We start from the raw sequence: 20,444 nt of genomic DNA, 5'->3' as shown, positions 1-20,444 counted from the left end.
AAAAAAAAAAAAAAAAAAACCAAACAATTTTCTGGAAAATGCCCATGAAGTATCTTAAGTTAGGGAATCATTTTGTAATTCACATAAAGATGTCATGTGGTCTAAGAGTGCCCTGTATATACCAGTATATGTGCAACTTCTAGCATAATGCTGACCATACAGTAGACACTCAACTAATATGTTGACTGGATGGAAGGAAAGAAGACAACATTAAGACACCGCCAGTGGGTAAGTGGGAGAAGGGAGACACATGGAAGATTGCTGACAGATTTGGTAATTTGAGAAGAGGCAACAAAGGAGGAATTAAAGGCAATTAAGTGTGATCCCAGAAACCTAGATGCAGGGAGAAAAGCAACCCAAAGAAGAGGACTGTTTTGAGAAGATGGCGACTCCATTTTGGATATAATTTGAAAAGATGATGCTCTCTGTTTTGCTTTTAGTCTGTCACCATTTTACTGTGGTGCTTTTTTTAAAAAAAAAAATACCTAAATTTGTCCTGCACAGTATTCAGAATGGTCAGATCAAAGTGTTGCAAGGTCTACTCTTCCTTTTAAGGCTATGCGAGAAAATGGTCTGTGTTTTATGATACAATAATTTAGGGACCAGGCTAGAAGGGATTAAGGAAGGAGAGATAAAGACGTTCACTTTCACATTACATGACTTCTACCCATACTCCCTTGCTGTGTTTCTTTTAGGGCACAGTTTCTTTTAGGCTGTGGCCCTTAAAATCAGTGTTTTTATTTTTTTTTCCTTCTGTGAATGAAAGAGTCTTTGAAAACTAAGGCTACTACAAAAAATTCTCCTTTCTCTAGGACACTGGACAGGTATTTTCCTCTTTTCTAAGTTCTGTTATTCAGGATGGCAGCACCCCGAGTCTTAGGATCTGGGACACCTACCTCTGCACACCCGGCAACAGGAATCTGGAACAGAGACTGGGAATGCACAGGTTAACTTGGGGCAAGTCTTGAGACCACAATACACATTCCCCTCCTGCCAAGGAGAAACAGAATTAAGGTCAGAAGGATCAGGGTAAGTGTAAAACCTTTTCTCAGTACCTGAATAGAGCAGGGGGTCAAAACACAGCATATCCTTCCCTACTGCTCTCCCATAGGTGGTTCTAGGTGCTGCCTACATGTTATTATGCATTTTATCTTTTTATTTATAATTCGTCCATGCCAGAGACTAAGGCATAGCCAGGCATCTTGGTCTAAGGTAGCACAAAGCGTCCATGAGGGTGCCATGGGCCTCCAAATCACCCAATATAGTTTTCTTCATCTCTTGTCTGTTCACTATAGCCCTTGGTCTCCATCGCACCCTAAATGGGTGTTGAAGGTTGAAAGGAATGAGGATTTGTGTCATAGTCGCAATCTGTAACATTCACTAGGTTCTCCTTTTCAAACCAAAGAGACAAGTTAGCTGAGGGTAATTAAAACTATGCAAGATGATCTGGATTTCATAGCTCAGTCCAGCACAAGGCAAGGAAGAAGATCAAATTTACTTGCTGCTTAGATCTGTCTTTCCAATAATCTTCATTTCCTAAAATTATATCTTTCAAATGTTATTCCTTAAAGCTTATTCTTATTTCTCAGAAGTAGATCTTCTGGGGCTACAAGGGTTCTAAAAGGTCATTAGGAAAGCAAGGCCACAACTAAATGCTCTCCAACTACTAAGATTCCACATCTTTGCTAAAAATCTTAAAGGGAAGAGATTCTATATAACTTGGCAATCCAATGTTCAGTGCCCCTTATAGGCAGAAAATTTGTTTCTACATCTAATTTCACTCTTTTATGATTGAGTTTAAACATCCATTTTACTTCAACTTCTAGTTCTATGTATTTTCTAGAATGCACAATTAGGTAAAGATACTGGTATATGTTATTCATAAGGTAAGCACAGTTCTTTTGACAAGTAATGCCCTGAGAATCATTGTGATCAAGCATTTATAGAGTTTTCTCATTACAAGGCACTGGGAACTAATGGCTTAGCAGAATACGTCAGAGATGGCAACCAATGAATACCCCCATTTTCCTGTGAATTGGATTCAGTGGCCCTTGATGGTGACAATGATTTTCCACCTATTCCACAAGGCTTCAATTAATTCTGAGTCCTTTAGATAAAGGCTTTAGTAGTATAACTATTAGGAAAATGAGTGCAGATCAAGACAAACCACTCATCTTTGCCCATCTCAGCAATCCTACAACTTTAAGACTGGATATAACTGAGTCTGAGCTCTTCAACAGAACTACCCGGTGTTGATGAAGGGTAAGGAGTTTGGACTGGCAGGGAGGCTTATGATTTAAATGCAACTCATCTTTCACTCAAACACCTTATAGTGTAGGTGCAATAAAAATTACAAGCACAGGAGAAATTCTCATATTCGGATAGGGGATAGTAAGGTCTTACCGAACAACTGCACTGGGTACACTGATTGGGTTGCCGGTTCTGAAAAAGCCCTTCAGCCACAAAAAGCTCTCCATGTTGGTAAGTGGTCCCATTGTACTCACACGACTTGCTGGTCACCTTATTGTTCACTGGGGGTAAGGAGTCTTCTGGAACAGAGTGGAGAAAAACCACCTTGAGTATTGGCATCATTTCAAAGAATTTCATAAATCTCAACAGCAGGTGGGGCTGTACTACATAGAGGGAGTAGAAGTCCTTGCTCCGGTGGCTAGCGATTTTAGATAATATTAAAGTGGCCAGACAAGAACAGCAAATGATATTCTCATCCATCCATTCTTTCACGTGTTGAGCATTCATTGAGCACCTACCGTGTGCTGAGAGATCAGAGAACACAGATAACATCTCTGCCTACATGGCGCTAAAGTCCTAGATAAATAAGATATTAACTCACCTGAAAGGGGAGAGTCCACACTCTTTCTCCCACTGTTGTTTCAGAAAAGCCTAGAAACTTTATCCCCTCCCACATTTTATATCATGTGAGGTATGCCTGTATGCTTGTACTAGCCTCTGTAGTTTTTGCTTGTTTTTAATCCCTCTACCAAGATTGCCCACTTCACCCACTCTTTCTCACCAAGTAAAGTTCTACCAGATTTTGAAGATTTAGTTCACATCCCCTTTCTTCCACAAAGCATTCCCTAATAACTCCGGGCCACACTCTGGACCTCTCATGGCATCTGATTCATGAAGCACAGTTTGGCACCTGAATATTATTGGAACTCATATTTGTGAATTATAGTAACCTAGCAAACCATTTACATGGAGATTTCATATATATTATTACAATGGAGCCTCACAGACACACTGTGAATCAAGTGTGGTAAATTCACCTTTATTTTTCATTTGAGGAAAAGAAGTCACTGAGGTTAAGTGACTTATTTAAAGTCACAAAGTTAGTGGAGTGGTGAAAAGGGGAATAAAAATCAACAGTAGATATTAGCAAGGCTTAGAAAGTACCTGTCATGAAATAGTGGAGGAAGAGAAATTATGAAAATTACCATGTTTCCCCCCAAATAAGACCTACCTAAAAAATAAGCCCTAGCAGGATTTCTATGCATTTGTTAAATATAAGCCCTACCCCAATAATAAGACCCAGTGATTGGCATGGCTATGCAGATACATGGTAAGGAAGACTAGAAACCTTTTATCTGCCACAGCTCCTTTTTCTGAACAGTTCACACTTGGCGCGGGTGGTAACTGAGGTCATAGGCATCTTATTGCGCACGTGCGAACAGCTAGGGGAAAGGAGTTCATGCATCACTAGTGCCAGCCCCACCAACAAGGTTGGCTCCCCCTCTCAGGTTCCAGAAGAAGATGACTTAACTGTATTTGAATAAATGTAGATTGTTGTATTATACTTAATAAAAATAAGACATCCCCTGAAAATAAGCCCTAGTGTGTCTTCTAGAGAAAAAATAAATATAAGACAGCGTCTTATTTTCGGGGAAACATGGTACATGTTTCATCAGGGAGAGCTTAAAGAATTGGATGACCCTTTCCGTCCATCAGTCAAAATTATAATGAATCTATTTTTATGGTAATTATATCTCAATACAATTATTTAAATAAACAAATTATTCTATGGATATAGTGAAAATGATAAAGGCTAACAATAATACCCATAATCATAGTATTATAACAATAGATAACTTTTATTGAGTCCTAACTACATGCCAGGTACCATGGTGAGTGTGTTTATATACATCATCTCATTGTTTCCTACTAATAACATGCTGATGTAGACATTATAGTTACGCCCATTGTGCAGATGAAGAAACCAACACTTAAGAAATTGACTCATTCAAGGTCATACAACTTCTACATGGCAGCACCAGAATATAAATTGAGGTCTGACTGACTCTAGAATTTCCCCTCCTCACCACTATGAAAAAGAGTGCCAGTCATTTCAAACCTATCTAACAAGGAAGGGACCATTTAGTTTAAAACCCAAATCCATACTAATGGAACATAAGTCCATGTTGTCCCTCTAGAATGTGTGGACTAAAATACTTAGGAAATAGATACTGCACTTTCTTTGCCTTTAATGATTTAGGTAACTAACCCAATTCTATGGTTTACTATATAAGTTGATCTAGCCTCAATTTCTGAGTAACTCATTCCTTGAGTGTTAACTACTTGCTAATGACCCCTCAATTTGGCTTTAAAAAGAAGACGACTTTGCTCCTAGAAAGAGTTTAACTCCTACTAATTGACTCTGTCTGGACTAAGAGGCCCCGCCCCTGCTCACAAGTGTGTACAACCAGACAGCTGCAGCTGGCAGACATGAGTAAAACCCATCAGAGAAAGGACAGAAGCAGGGCCATTTGCCCCCTGGGCTCTAATTATTCCAAATCTCAGCATTTCATGGTGAAGGAAAACTACAGTGACCTACAAAATAATATTTGTCGTGGCTCTTACAGAAGCTGGCAGATCTTTGGAATACAAAAAAAAAAAAAAAAAAAGAATTGGAATTATTTTGCCAGTAAGGAATGTGGATTAATTTTTGAACCAGGCCTTCCACCAAGAGATCAATAGCAAGGCAACTGCAGGGTGAGATTTTCCAGTGGAAGCAAGATCTTGAGAATCTTCCTTGTAATAGTCTTCTGAGTAACCTGGCACCGGAGTCTATTATTCTACTCAACAGGAGATGGGGTGGAAGGGAAAGAAAGGACGACACAACAGAATCAAAGAAAAAGAAACTAATTATAGTCATGCTTAAGACTAGTTTTATGCAATAAAATTATCTCAAGATCTTCTCATTTATTCTTATTTAATTCTTGTAACATCCTTAATGGTGTAGGGGAGAGAATTATGAAAATAAATACCCCCAAAGATTTGAGTCCTTTCACATAGCTATTTAATAGGTGAGCCAAACTCAGCATGATGGTTCTCCTGCCTTCAAATTTGTGCTCTGTCACAGGTGGGTGTTAAAACTTCGGGACAGGATTCCTGAGTTGTAATCCCAACTCAGGTACTGACTCCCCCAGATCTTGTACAAGGCACTTTACCCCTTTGGACCTTATGTTTTCTATCTAAGAACGGGATATGAGTGAGACTCACATTTCCCTTTGAGTCTTTGGAGAGCCAACACAGCATGCTTCCCAACCACAGAAGCAAGAAAAGACACCTCCTACTCTAACCTTTCCCTTCCCAGATTTTCCAAGGTGGCTAGGCTTCTAACCAACTATCCTTGGAATACATTCAGTGTTTCTGACTGAGTACTGGCAGAAAATCAGTCCAAAGCAAAGCTGGCTCCAGGACCCCTTGGGGTATGCTGTACCACGAATGACCAGGCTGCAAGGCTTCTAGCCTCCCCCATCTCTCCTGTCTCCAGTTAAATCCTCACACAGCACTATGAAGAGGAGTGGAGGGAGGACATCATGGGTAAACAGAAAAGCACTAGGCCATATGACTACCAATGTGTTGGGAAAGAACTGGCTTCTTCTTCCCAGGAGAGGGATGGTGTTATTAAAGTATGTAGGCAGAACTATGACTCCTGCGGTTCTCAGAAAACACCACTTTATCCTAAATATCTCTTAGCACCTTTTCTCTCATTGATGACTGAGATGTCACCATTAAAGGTCCATTCCTTTCTGTTAAATAATTGCCTTTTTTCAACCAGATTTTGTAATCCCAAGACTTCTGCAAGAGGCTACATGTTGTTGCTAACATCTCAGTGTGAATAACTTCAGCACAGGCTTTTTCTCGCCCTCCAGAACAACTGGCGAACTTACCAAGCAGTCCTATCCTGCTTCCTCTGGTATATCTTTTCAATCCCTCCTGAAACTCCCCTTCTTCCCACTCTTGGAACCAAGTCCTAATACTTGTTACTCTCTTCCCTACTTTCCCCAGCTCAAACTTTCATTTTCTTACTGGAGCAGTTCTTTTTTTCTTTTTTGAGACAGAGCCTCAAGCTGTCCCCCTGGGTAGAGTGTTGTGGCATTACAGCTCACAGCAACCTCCAACTCCTGGGCTCAAGCGAGTCTCCTGCCTCCGCCTCCCAAGTAGCTGGGACCACAGGCGCCGGCCACAACGCCCGGCTATTTTTTGGTTGCAGCCGTCATAGTTGTTTGGCGGGTCCGGGCTGGGGATTCGAACCCACCACCTTAGGTGTACGTGGCTGGCGCCTTAGCCGGTTGAGCTATAGGCGCCGAGCCGTGGGGCAGTTCTTGGCTAGTCATAAAGTTAGTTCGCATGTCAGGAGACAGTCATCCATTGTTCCTTTTGCCATGGCTGCTGTTACTCTGGTTCCTACTTTAATTTTGATGGCTCAGACTGATTTTAATGTTTCTTTGGTTCTCTATCATGTTACTGGTATGATCCCAGCACATTTGTGGCCCATATGGGGGTAGGGATGGAGGGAGGATATGGAGATAAAAGTAAAAGCTAGAGAGAAGAGGTTATGTGCTCTTTAATTGCCTGTGAGATGAGAGAGAGTCACATGCTTCTAAAAAAGTAGAACTACGGTCCAAAAGGCTCTACCCAAGGTCTCAAAATTGCCAGGGAGGAGAGAATGGCAAGAGTGCTATTTTGCATAGTGTTTTTCAGCTCTGTATCTCACAGGAATACAAGAGAAAAGAATTGAGTTTGGTCTCTGGGTTGGCGAGCATTGTTCTCTGGGGGCCCACCTACTATGGTCTGAATGTTTGTATCGCATCAAAATTCATAAATTAAAATCCTAATTCCCAAGTTAATAGTAGTATGAGGTGGGGCTTTTCAGAGGTGATTATGTCATGAGGACAGAACCCTCATGAATGGGATTAGTGCCCTTATTAGAAGAGGCCTAAGGGAGATTGTTTGCCCCTTCAACCCTAGGAGGACACAGCAAGGAGGTGTCATCTATACATCTGAAAGCAGATTTTCACCAGAGGAAAAAATCTGGGAGCACCTTGATATTGGACTTCCCAGCCTCCAGAACTGTGAGAAATAAATTTCTGTTGCTTAAAAACCACACAGTTTATGGTATTTTGTTATAGCAGTCCAAAGAGATTAGGACATCAGCTCTGGCATATCTTTGCTCTGTGATCTTGGGAAGGCCACTTCAGTATCTTTGCACTTCAGTTGCCTCACCTTCAAAATGAGTATGCCATCTACCTTACATGGCTGTGAAGTTTAGAGATAATTTATTTTAAAAAACCCAAGGTATCCTGTACATAACAACATTCACAGTAAATGGTAGATGATGCTGGTCTAGAGAGATGGCACAGAGAAGAAAGCAATTGAAGGGATTTTCCTAATTTCCATGGATGATGACAACTATTTAAAAGGCATGTGCTTTGCAGTTATGTGTACAGTAGGTGCTGTGGAGACTTGAGTTCAGACACTGTTTCCTTTTTGTTTCCTTCTTCATTTAACAAGCACTTACGGAAATTGACTATACCTGGCACTAATTAAGTCCTTGACTACACTTTGACAATACCTGGCACGTGCTAGGTTAAAGCCACAGAAGTAAATAAGACATTTCCTTGACTTCAAGGAGAACCCTGCTGTCATTGTGGCAGTAGGCACACAAAGGTGTTAAATGACACATTTAAATAACACATAAAGGTTCACAATGGAAGGCAGGCCAAATTATCACAAATTGTCAATGTCAAGTGGGAAGGAGTATCAGTTATATCAGTAAAGACTAGGTTAGGTATTAGAAAGGAATCCTAGCTAAAAGCATTATTAGAGGCTGAAATTACAGGCCAAAAACAGCCATGTAGGGCAGCCATTTTCCAACTATGTTTGTGTTGCCTTAAGATTTTTTGGATGTGTCTGAGGGGTGTAAATAAAGAAATCCCATCCCCATTTCCACCTCAGCAGAATATCTCCAATTTTATTAGTGAATGTGTTTTTATTGTTTTTTTATGATTTCATTTCAAGAAAAGGTTTGCTGCTAAAAGACATTCTAAAACACTGGAATAGAATTCCTTCATGGATTTATTTGGGGATTAAAATTCTATGTGCCCATAATATAGAAAAAGGAAAAAACGAATAACCCTACAGTAAAAATGGGCAAAGAATATAAATAGACAACTGGAAGAAATGGAGATAAAAATGGCACTTAGGCAACAAAGGAAAAGAATTCACCCTTTATTCATAAGAGAAATATATATTAAAACTGCACTGAGATACCATTTTTTTCCCTTATCAGATTTGCAAAAACCCAAAAGTTTGAGTAACAACACTCTCTTGGCAGGGCTGTGAAAAACTGATTTAAAAAAACATTATGAAGAGAAATTCAGCAGTATCTTCCAATTTTAAAAATGTACATATATTGACCCTAGCAATACTATTTTTAAAATTTACTTCTATAGATATCCTTGCACATATGTGAAACATATAAAAGTTATTCATCGTAGCATTATTTGTAATGGCCCAAAACTGGAAATAATTTCTACATCTATCAATAGACATCTGGCCAAATATGTTATGGCTCAGTAATATATAATGAAATGTTACATAGTAATATAAAAGAATGCATAAGCTCTCTAGATACTAATACAGAAAGATGTTATGTTAAGTGAATACAATAAAAAGGTGTAAAATGATGTGCATAATATACTATTATTTTTTTTTGAGACAGAGTCTCACTATGTTGTCCTCGGTAGAGTGCTGTGGTGTCACAGCTCACAGCAACCTCCAACTCTTGGGCTCAAGCAATTCTCTTGCCTCAGCTTCCCAAGTAGCTGGGACTACAGGTGCCAACCACAACGCCTGGCTATCTTTTTGTTGCACTTGTCATCAATTGTTTTAGCTGGCCAGACCGGGCTCGAACCCGCCAGCTTCACTGTATGTGGCTGGTGCCATAACCACCGTGGTACAGGTGCTGAGCCCATAATCTACTAATTTTGTGCAAAAGAGAATATATTTCTAAAAGAATATACTCATATTTGCTTGTATTTTCATAAGGAAAATCTAGAAAGATACATAAGAAAATACTAAAAGTTATGAGGGAAACTACATGTTGTGGGAGGAAGACAAGAATTGGGTGAGTATGGGACAGGGGTGAATCTGAAATTCTACTGCATACCTTTTTATTATATACGTAGGTAGGATATATGTACACATATAATCATACATACATGTACATACACATATGTATTCATATTCTTGAATGATGCAAATGTATTTCTCATTCAAAAATTAAATTTGAAGACTATGTTTGAAAAATATTCTACCTGCAGGCCATGAGCTAGACTAGATAACCATTTTGGGTCCCTTGAAGCACAAAAAATCAATCTCATGATGCTGGTCATCAGAAGTCCAGCTCTATTCCTACTAATAGGACAGGCTCTAGCTATGATTTTGTGTTCCCCAACTTATTTCAATAGGGGTGTTTTCTGCTATGTCCATTCTGCAGGTGTCATTCAGCACCTCCATCTGGGCAAACTGGGGCTGTCGCATTGCTTTCTTAAGCAGTTCTAAAGTAATTATATACATTTGGACTGGTTTTTAGGCCTTGGCCCAACTGAAAGGAAAGCAGACAAATAAGGGTGCTTGTGGGAGACCAACTATGGCCATCCAACAGAGAGAGCACTGTTATTATGGAGACAGGGGCAGCCTAGGGCTGAATCTGGCTCAGGCTAAGTGAGAGCATGACAGCAAAGATGCCACACAGCTTGCAGAATGAATGCATCCCATTCTGTAGCCCCCTCCAAAAAGTAACAATGTTCACTCTCTGAGGCCGTGTGAGTTCAGATGAGTTTGTCTTTGGAATGTTCACTGAGATCAGAGGTACTGCTTCAAATGGGTCAATCAGCTGAGCCAGCCATGCCTACCATTTAGATTTCTTCCTTTCAACACTCCAACCACCATCACTTCCTTTTACCCTGGGCCTCTTGACTTGATCTGCTTTCCTTGGGCAGAGTCCAATGATTTCCAGATCTTCCTTAAACTCTCCTCTTCTGTAAAAACTTAACTCTTCCGTGACCCATCACGTTGAGGTCCTGCTAGCAGGCCTCACACTAATCCCATTAACTAAGTCATTAACTGAAGCGCCAATGGAAGTCACTGTTTTAAAACAGGGTCCTCTTCTACATATTTACATTGTGACATGAGCCTTTGATGTTTTATCCATAATGAGGCTGTAGAGCACAGGGGAAAGAGTATTTGAAACTTTTCAGAACTTAGGACTCATATGCAGGAGCTTGCTGAAAATGCAGCTTCCAAAATCTGTCCTTGTGGGAGGAAAGGCCTTATTTCAGAGTGTCCCATTTGGGTTCAAATGAAAGCTTCACTATTAATTATGTATTGCTTCGTAACTGAGCAAATCTTTAGCATCTGTGATCCTCAGTGCCCCATCTATAAAATGGGGGTGATAATAGGACCTTCCTCACAGGTTGTGATGATCAAATGAGTTAAGACATAGAATCTGCTCAGCATAGTACTGGGTACATATTAATGCTCAATAAATGTTATTTATTCTGTAACTAATAACTATAAATGATAGGGTTTCTTGAGGATAAAAAAAAAAGCTGGCAAGGGAAAAGATGTGGTTCTACATTGTCCTCACATTGGCCATCCTTCTTCCTCACTGGCAGACCCTGTCTCTTTATAAGGCCCATGCTGAACTCCAAAGCAACAGTGACACTTTTCAGTCAGTGTATGTGCTATAACTGTTTAGAATTCCCAGTATCTGCAACATAGTGATAAGGTACATTTTTACCCTCATGCAGTATAACACTGTCTGTCACTGCTTGTAGAATTTTTCCAAAATTGCTAGGTCCTGAGTGGTAACTACAGAGTCACTTCTGAGCCATTACTTTCACTGAGAATCCTTTTATGCCCCAGCTCTGGGCTGACATCCTTTGCCCCCTCATCCCTCCATCTCAATGGGAGTGATCACGGAGCCCACGAGGTAAGATTTCTTTAGCTAAGCAGATGCTTTCTGGCCAGAGCCATTTACCAAAACCACAGACTCTGCTTTGGATGTATGGAAGGTCCCAGATAGGTGAATGTATGGGTAAGAAGGGTCACAAGTGTATTTGTGATTCTGAGTGGCTCTTAAGGGCACAGAAGAGAAGGAAAGATTGAACTCCTCCGTCAACTCTCCCATTGTATTTCAGCCATCGTTTCTAGTGTCCTCTTCTGCACCATGTTTTCCAGAATTGCTAAATAATATTAATGGCTGGTGGGTATGAGTTTCATTTTCATTTAGGGTTAGTATCTGAATTGCTTTTCAGAAAAGATTTTAAATTTTTCAGTTTAGGATGCCTCTTCATTTCTCCCTTCACTCATCGTCTTTCCTCCTGCCATTCATGGTCCAGCTCTTGTCTCACCTCTCCAAGGAAATCTCATCTAATTACTTCTTCACTTGATGGCCTCCTTCAGGGAAGGAAAATCGATCAGTAGAGCAAACTGCCCCTGCTTATGGAGTTTCCAACAGTGGCAGGCTCACCATTTTCTGAAGCTCTCTTGTTCTTTGCTCTGCCAGAATGTCTGGTGTTACCCTGGGTTCAAACATTAGTTAGGAAAGGACCTAGAGATTTAGTATGTTCACAGTAATGAGTATAGAAGACTGGGACAGAGCCCCAATAGAGAGTTAGGCTCTGGGGTGGGAGGCAACAACCCAGAACTCATTCAACCACTTTATGCCCACAAGTCTGGCTATAATAAAAAGACAACAATAACGTGTGTCGCAAGGGTGTGGATAAATTGGAACATTACAGGTGAGAATGTAAAATGTAAAATGTTACAGCTGCTTTGGAAAACAGTCTAGCAATTCCTCAAAAAGTTAAATAGAGGGTGTCCTAAAGTTGCCATACTTAGGGAAAAGGGGAAATTATAAATAAATTTACTTTTGCTTCTATAATATTCATTACAAATTACTTACAAAATATTCTCTATGTACTGGCCACCTCTTCATAAAATTTCATAATGAATATTTAGTAAACAAAGGTACATTTAGATAGAATTTCCTATGTCCCCTATGTATGGTGACTTGAGGGGGGGAGAACCTCTGGGACATCTGGTAAAGTTACCATCTAACCAACAACTCCACTTCTGGGTATATGCTGAAAAGTATTGAAAGCAGAGACTGTAACAGATACTTGCACATGAAATCTTATAGCAGCATTACTCACAACAGTCAAAGAGTAGAAACAACCGAAATGCCCATCAACAGATGAATGGATAAACAAAATTTGATATATTCATATAATAAAATATAATTCAGTTACAAGGATAAACCTTGAAAACATTCTGTTAAGTGGAAAAAGACACTCATAGAACACCACATACAGCATGATTCCACTCATATGAAATGTTTAGAATAGGCAAATTCATAGACACAGAAAGTAGAATGGGGGATGCCAGGAGCTGGGAGGAGAATGGCTAGTAGGTATGGGGCTTCTTTGGGGGATGATGAAAATATTCTGGAATTAGATAGTGGTGATGGTTGCAAATATGCTAAAACCATCTAAGTCATACAGTACAAAAGGGTAAACTTTATAGTATATCAATTACACATGAATAAAGCTGTTACCAAAAAAAGAACCCCTCAAAAGAAAAACAAATACTGCTAACCATCCTGCAGTGCAGGCACAAAGGCTGGGTATCAGAGTGGGGTAGGCGTAGACAAAATGAAGGTGCTTTGCACCCTGGTGACAGGGAGGTAGGCAATAAAGGGAAAGATAAAGTAAAAAGAAAGGAAGAACCACAACTGGGCAGAGGGGGGTAATCCCAAGTCATGATCTTGCCCAGTGCCCCTCTGCCATGGAATAGCCACCTTGGGAGACAGCTGAGCGAAAAGAGGGGGCTGATGAGGGTGAAGATTTTCCTGCTTGGAATCTTCCTGGAGACTCTCTGTGGGCCCACATCTTCAGCAGGACTAGTGACCTCTCTTACCTTAGGCCCCACCCCCAGTGAGGTCCAGGCCAGGAAATTCTTGTAGCAGATTCAGCAGATCACTCTGCAGCTAAACAGACAGACACAACACTCTGTCCCAACCAATAAGGTGCCGAGTGAGAGGAAACAGTCATCTGCTGCTCCAGCTGGCGAGAAGAGAGTGGAAGAGGGCGCTGAAAGCTCGCACCCTGGTCTAATCCCAGTTCTCCCCCTCCTCATCCGGCCCCCATCTGCGGGCTGTTTTTCATCCCACTTCCGTTAATGTTTCAGCTGCTGTCAGTCAGTAGCTGACCCTACCTGAATGTGCCATCTTGTCAGGCAGATGGCTGAGAAGAATGGCTGGAGAAGAGGGTTTGTGCAAGGAAGAGCTATGTCTCTATGAAGCAGGGGGTGCTGGCAGACTGGGCATAGATTTGGGTTTTTTTTTTTTTTTTCAGGAGGGAGCACATGTGTTCTTGGCTAGGTTGTGCTATTGGCTGGCTGTGTGTTAGGACTGCTGTCACTTTGCCACGTCTGGCTTCAGCTTCTAAAGAACTTTCTGTGTTTGTGAATATGTGTGTGTTAGTTGGGGGTAACTGTTTCATCTGCTTCCATAGGGGCATGGTAAGAACAAACATAATTCTATTTTTTGAAAAGGCTCAGAGTAAAGAAGCTCTATGCAACACAGCCAATTGATTATGATTATTTCCTGCTTATCAGGTGAATTCCATCTGAAGGCAAAAACAGATTTATGATTGTGCCTACATTGGCCGTCTAGTGTCCAGAGCTTACTTACTACATCCCATACAGGTCCTGCCAATACAGAAAATTCCCCATAGCTTGTGATTTGCTGCCTCTCTGGTAGCAATTCCAGCCTTACAGTATTGCTCACTTGCCTGTGGGTGGGCACCTAAGGGCTAAAGTTCCATATATGGAGCAGCACCAAAACATGGCCCACCCAGGGTCACGGAGCGCATCTCAAAGATGTATCCCCTGGCTAAGGAATGCTCTACTTCAGACTGTCTGGTCCCTGTCCCCAATGTGCTCCTTGCCAACTCTGCCTTGACTCATGCTACAACCAACTACCCTCATAGCCTACCCTTTCCTTACTCATAGCCAACCCAACCACCAGGGTACATCAATACACTCTGATTTCTTGCACTAACTATAATGGTCTGTCTGTACCCTAGTGGCTAACATCTGATAGCAGGTATCCTTATTTCTAAGGATCTGTAAGTGCAAAGGAGAGGGGATCTATGCCTTGTATGTCTCTGGGTCCTGCTGGCTCTAGCACTGGAACAGACCATGGAATGGGAGGATAAATATCCAAATAGCAACATAGGCTTCAATGTTGAGAGTCTATGATTAATTCCATAAAATATTAAAACAAATGTGCACATCCAGGGGGTAAGGCCCAGATAGCTGAAAAGTAGTAAGTATGACTCTAGAAAGAGATGTGAAGTGAGTTACACAATTTTGAGTGTTTAAGGGTGTCTGGAAAACGGTCCATGGGTTCTATTAGATTCTCTGTGTGTCATGACCCAAAAGAGGTGATGTCACTATTATAATACAAAGTGAGGGACTTAAGGGTTTCACTTAAGTAGTACTAGATCTCTGTAGGCACCTCTATCCAGATTCTAGGGTTATGCATATTCATTTTCAGCTTTCCAGATTCTAGGGTTATGCATATTCATTTTCAGCTTTCTGTGTGCTGACAGTGCTTACTGGTGGAAGCTTCTCATAATCCAATCTTCAGAGGGAGCCTCTATGTTCTTTCCTGTCAAAATGTCTTCTTCCACTTTATTGAACAGCTTTATTATCAGCTCCATTATTCAGCTCATGGACCATTTCAATCTCATTACATAAGCCTCCTAGGGTTTCCCAAGTATATCTCCAAGAGGTAACTGGAAATGGCTTTCACTTCGGACAGATGGAAATGAGGCCCAGGGATGCCAAGGGGACACTGTTATTCCGTGCCAAAGCAAGGATTCAAATATAAGTTTCTTAATTTTACTTACAGCCATAAAAGGTGAAGGCTAGAAAAGCCCACTAAAATCCAGTCCAGTAATTGAAGAATTAAAAAAAGTACAAATCCTATGTTCAGAGGCTAATTCCTCAGTCTCAAACCTTCATCTGAACTTGGATTATACAGACCAATAAAAAGAATCCCTCTTGTGGTGGATCTCATAGGACTGTATTATTCCTTGGCTATCATACTGTAGGTTTTAAACAATTTCTAATTAGCAAAAGGTGTAATAAATGGACTTATAGTTGTAATGAAAATGTTATATCAATTACTGTGTGTGATGCCTAACTGTTAATGACAGGTTTTGTGGTAACATGTGTCACTCACGGCCTTCCTTTTCTCCCTAAATAAATTAAGAATGGGTTCTACTAATACTTGGTTACTTCTAATCCTTCAGGAACCAGGCTTTTTTTTCAAGGTCAATGACCCTTTGAAAGAGACAAATTAGTCACTACCCTCAAGCAGCATTTACAGAAACAATGCAAGGCATCTGGATGAGACAGTGGGGAGTTCAGTCAAGCATTCCTTTGTATTGCCTACTCCAGCATTTCCTGAGTCTGCTCTGCAGAGCACTACTGGTCCACAAGATGCTCTATGAAAACACAATTCTGTGCTTCAAATCAAGCTGGGAAAACATCATGTTCAATGCTCACAACATCCTTTTCAACATGTTAAAATATCTCAAAAGTTCCATAGTAAAGAAACCTGTTTGTTTACAACTCAGAATTTTCTCTGATTTTCCTGAACTGCTGGACTGTTTTTTTTTTTTTAAATAATTTTCACCTAGTAACCAACTATGAACATCCTGGGAACACCTTCTGGGAAGTGCTGCCCTGCACTACATCTAATACCTAGATATTTTGAGGATCTGGATATTTGCCATCTCACGAACATTATAAGTACTGAATTCGGGATCCCGCTCCTACCCTTAGTCACACTGAACCTTCAGCTAAGACCTCACATGTTTCTCCTAGGTGGCTGCATTGCACCTCCTGTAGTCCCTTCCCTCTCCCTCCTATCCTCTCTCTCTATGCTCTCCCTTCCCCCATTAGCAAGCTCTATAAATCAAGAGAAAACACTCCCCTATGAAATACGGTGCAGTGCTAATAACTGGAACCACACAGCTCTGCACTTGCAACAACAGCCCAATGACATCAGACACCTGTGGATAAAAGAAGTCGAGCCCAGGAGTTTGTATTTTTTCTATGTATGATGAGAAGCCAGGGAGGTGAGTTGATGAAATTTACATTTTTGAAAGGCTGTTCTGGGATGGCTGGAGGAGAGACAATAAGGTTGGAGGCAGGACATGTCAAGAGGTGATGGAAAGAGGCCACTGCTATCATATTACAGGCTAAAGGAAGGAAAGAGGCATTTGGTACTTGAGGATTAATTGAAAAAACTTAACCCCCAACATTTGTAGTGTTGGGAAAACTGTTAGCAGCAGGCTTCAGAAATTGGTCCCTGGAGGCCCCTGGCAGAGGCTGCAGGGAAGGTGGTGGCAGACCAGGCTTCAGGCTGCTGGAGCAGGGGGAATGCTGTTAGAAAATACAGTCCACCTCTTTCTTCCTGGAGACCAAGGGAGGCAGCTCATCTGCCATGTCGGGGAACTAGTAGAGGAAAAGAGAAAGTATTATGTTGCTCCTCCTAGGAAAGCATTTAGGAACCAAAGCCAAAGTCTGCCCCGGAGGGAGAGTAATTTAGGTCAGAGCACACAATATGGAGGAAGAAAAGGTATTAGGAAATCTAAATGCTAAAAAACTCCACCACTGATTACCATAAGATAGTGTCAATTCATAAAGAAATGTCAAAGATTAATGAAAATTTCCAGTTTGCAACTATGGATCTTCTGTCAGCTAGATGCTCATATTAAAGTTATTAGGGGGAAAGGTGATTATAAGGGTCAGAGATTACGCAAGTAAATAAAATATATCACCATCTTTGGATTTACCAAGTCTGGAAGAACAATACAAGGTGCAATTATTGCTTCAGGCTAGTAATTCTCAAAAAGGAAGCAAGCAAACCACAGTTTCTGGTGGGATTGCCTTCAATCTCCACTGACCACTGCATACCTGATAGAGAATCACTACACATAATGAGAAATGTCACTGATGGGAGAGTGACAGATGCATATAATTTAGAGGCAGAAAAGAGTTTGAAGGTCACAGTATCAACATCTAGTAATCACATCAATAATATTAGCAACTAATATTTACGGACTCACACTTATATTGAACAGGCTTTGTGCCCAGGATTTCAGGTTAACATTCCTTAGGTCCTTTCTCCCTACAGCCACCCTCTGAGGTGGGTATTGCCATTATCTTCCATCACAGATGAGGACACTAAGGTTAGAAAGTGCTCAAACCAGAACTGGAACCAATATCTGTGGCCCCAGAAGTGGAGCTATATAATGTAATACATTGGGCTAGACGTGGATATTACATTATCTGAAACTCCAGCTAGGATAAGGTAGCCATCTACATGGAATCTTTTCTGTCATTCGAATGGATTTTCTTAAATTTGTCTATTTCCACTGAAAAGCAAACAACTCTCACACACAGAAGCACAAAGAAGGTCTAAAAAATATAAAGTAATGCTGGGCACAGTGGCTCACACCTGTAATCTTACCACTCTGGAAGGTCGAGGTGGGTGGATTACTTGAGTTCAGGAGTTCGAGACCAGCCTGAGCAAGAGCGAGACCAGTTCTCTACTAAAACCAGAAAAACTAGCCAGGCTTGAGGCAAGTGCCTGTAGCCGCAGCTACTTTGGAGACTGAGGCAAAAGGATTGCTTGAGGCCATGTGTTTGAGGTTGCTGTGAGCTATGATGCCACAGCATGCTACCCAGGACAACAGAGTGAGATTCTGTCTCAAAAATAAATACATAAATAAAATGCAAAGTAGCTGATTGAAAGGAAGCACTTGACTACTTTAGCTCATATTAGCCTCAAATGGCTGGAGCTGTAGAGAGTAGGAGGAGGGAATGATTGCCTTACTAGTTATTGGGCCAATGGAATAATCTTGAAAATATCAATTATCTTTGCAGAACTTTTTTAGGTGTCTTCTCAGAGACCATCAACCCTTGACTCAAAGTATGGTAGGGTGGTGGTCAACTATGGAGGTTCTACTATATTTAAATACACATCAAATGCAACCCCTCTGTTCTGCTTTTAACTTAATTGGAGGTACTAAGTATCCCTCTGTCACTTTTAAGATGGACTTTTGCACTGAGGTGATGTTTCAGAATAAAGCCACTTGCACTGACCATCATAAAAAAAAAAAAAAAAGCATTGTATGGGGACCAGCAGCATTAATGTCGCTAGTTGACAATGAAAGATAGTTGGAAATGCAGAATTTCACTTCCCAGCCCCAGACCTATGGAATCATTGTCTTCACTTCAGTAAGATCCCCTGTGATTCACGTGCACACTCAAGTCTGAGAAGTGCTGCTTTTGTGCTTCTGGTTCTAGAGTTCATCTTATTCAGATCCTTCAATAATAGCTTAGAAATGAGTCAGTTTCTTAAAGCTTAATGAGTATGGAGAAGCCTTTTTACTCCCAGTACTAGACATACACATGTAGTGTTTACTCCTTACTGCTTTAATCTACATCTAACTGAGATGTAAATGCAGGCAGTCTTAGAACTGAGATCCCTGCCACCCATAGTTTTAACTGAGTTTATCTATCCAATTAAAAAAATACGATTATAGTGGTGGTTCTCAACTGGGGGCAATTTTCCCCTAGGTGACATTTGGCAATATCTGGAGAAATTTTCTATTGTCATCAAATGGAGGAGGGTACCACGGGCATCTAGTGGGTAGAGAACAGGAAAGGTCCTAAACATCTACAATGCACAAGATGACTCCTCATAACAAAGAATTATCTTGCCCGAAAGTAGCTGAGAAACTCTGGACTAGAGGAAATAATGGACAGAAACCATTTTATCCCTAAATATGCAAAACACAGTTAGGGAAAAAGGGAACCTGAAAAGGCTTACTCCATTCACACAAACAACTGTGAGTTAGATACCAAAGCACTAATTGACCCTGAAGGGTGATGTACTCCTTTGGCTTTACATTAAACCTCCAGAGTTGAGCCTCCTTTGACATAAAGTTCTCCAAAACCACACTGTAGTCCCAGCTACTTGGGAGACTGAGGCAAGAGGATCGCTTGAGCACATCAGTTCAATGAACTGCTCAGGAAGTCATAATACATACAGAAAAATCTTTTTGACAAATAATCAATCTTCAAACCTCGCATTAAATAAAACAAGAAGTCATACATACATTTTTCTCCTTTCTGCAACAAATGTCATATACTGACACCATGAAGTAATTAAAAATAAAAATACAAAAAGCCCAAACCACAAAGGAGCTGATATAAGGTAGCTGATCAAAAGGAAATCCTTGACTGCCTCACTGATATTAACCATAAATAGCTGGGGACAAACTATATGAAATACCAACCAATAGGACTAATGTCAAGCTGAGAATCAAATCAAAGACACAATACCCTTCACAATATACTTAACAAAAGACCTGAAGTATCTCTACAGAGAGAACTATGAAACTCTGAGAAAAGAAATAGCAGAAGATGTTAAAAAATGGAAGAACATACCATGCTCATAGCTGGGAAGAAACAACCTTGTTAAAATGTCCATACTACCCAAAGTGATCTACAGATTTAATGCAATACCCATCAAAGTACCAATGTCATGCTCTGAATAACTTGAAAAAACAGTACTTCATTTCATAAAGAACCAGAAAAAAACCCCTACATATCCAATGCAATACTAAGAAACAAAAATAAATCTGGAGGCATCTCATTACCAGACTTCAGGTTACACTACAAGTCTATAGTGGCATGGTACTGGCATAAAAATAGAGATATCTATTTCCAATATATTGATCCATGAAACAGAATAAAGAACCTAGAAATGAAATCAGCCACATCTGAACTTCAATTAAGCAAACAAAAGGATATACTGGGGGAAAAAATGTGCTGGGAGAACCAGTTAGCCACATGTAGAAGACTAAAACTGGACCCACACCTCTCACCACTTACAAAAATTGACTCTTGCTGAATCAAAGATTTAAATTTACAACATGAAATCTAAAAACTCTATGGCTTGGTGCCCATAGCACAGTGGTTATGGCTCC

The 20,444-nt window shown here is 40.6% G+C and overlaps 1 protein-coding gene across 4 annotated transcripts in view; it reads right to left on the bottom strand.

Moving 5' to 3' along the window:
* CHRDL1 (chordin like 1) overlaps window positions 1–20,444 on the bottom strand; it is a 125,480-nt gene that overhangs the window by 41,203 nt on the left and 63,833 nt on the right. For 2 of the 4 annotated variants that reach the window (XM_023508722.1, XM_023508723.1), the window contains exons 4-5: window positions 2,404–2,546; window positions 897–990 (exon numbers count right to left, since the gene is read on the bottom strand). The exons of 1 other annotated variant lie outside the window; for it this stretch is intronic. In XM_023508722.1, coding sequence (XP_023364490.1) covers window positions 897–990; window positions 2,404–2,546 — 237 coding nt within the window. Of the gene's footprint in view, window positions 1–896; window positions 991–2,403; window positions 2,550–20,444 lie in introns of all 4 variants that reach the window. One more of the 4 variants, XM_023508721.1, reaches the window with a different exon arrangement.

Source organism: Otolemur garnettii, unplaced genomic scaffold, assembly GCF_000181295.1.
Source record: "Otolemur garnettii isolate 467f Iridium unplaced genomic scaffold, OtoGar3 scaffold00267, whole genome shotgun sequence".
Lineage (NCBI taxonomy): Eukaryota > Metazoa > Chordata > Mammalia > Primates > Galagidae > Otolemur > Otolemur garnettii.
The sequence above is the reverse complement of the archived record's forward strand: the minus strand, read 5'-3'. Positions and strand labels throughout refer to the sequence as shown.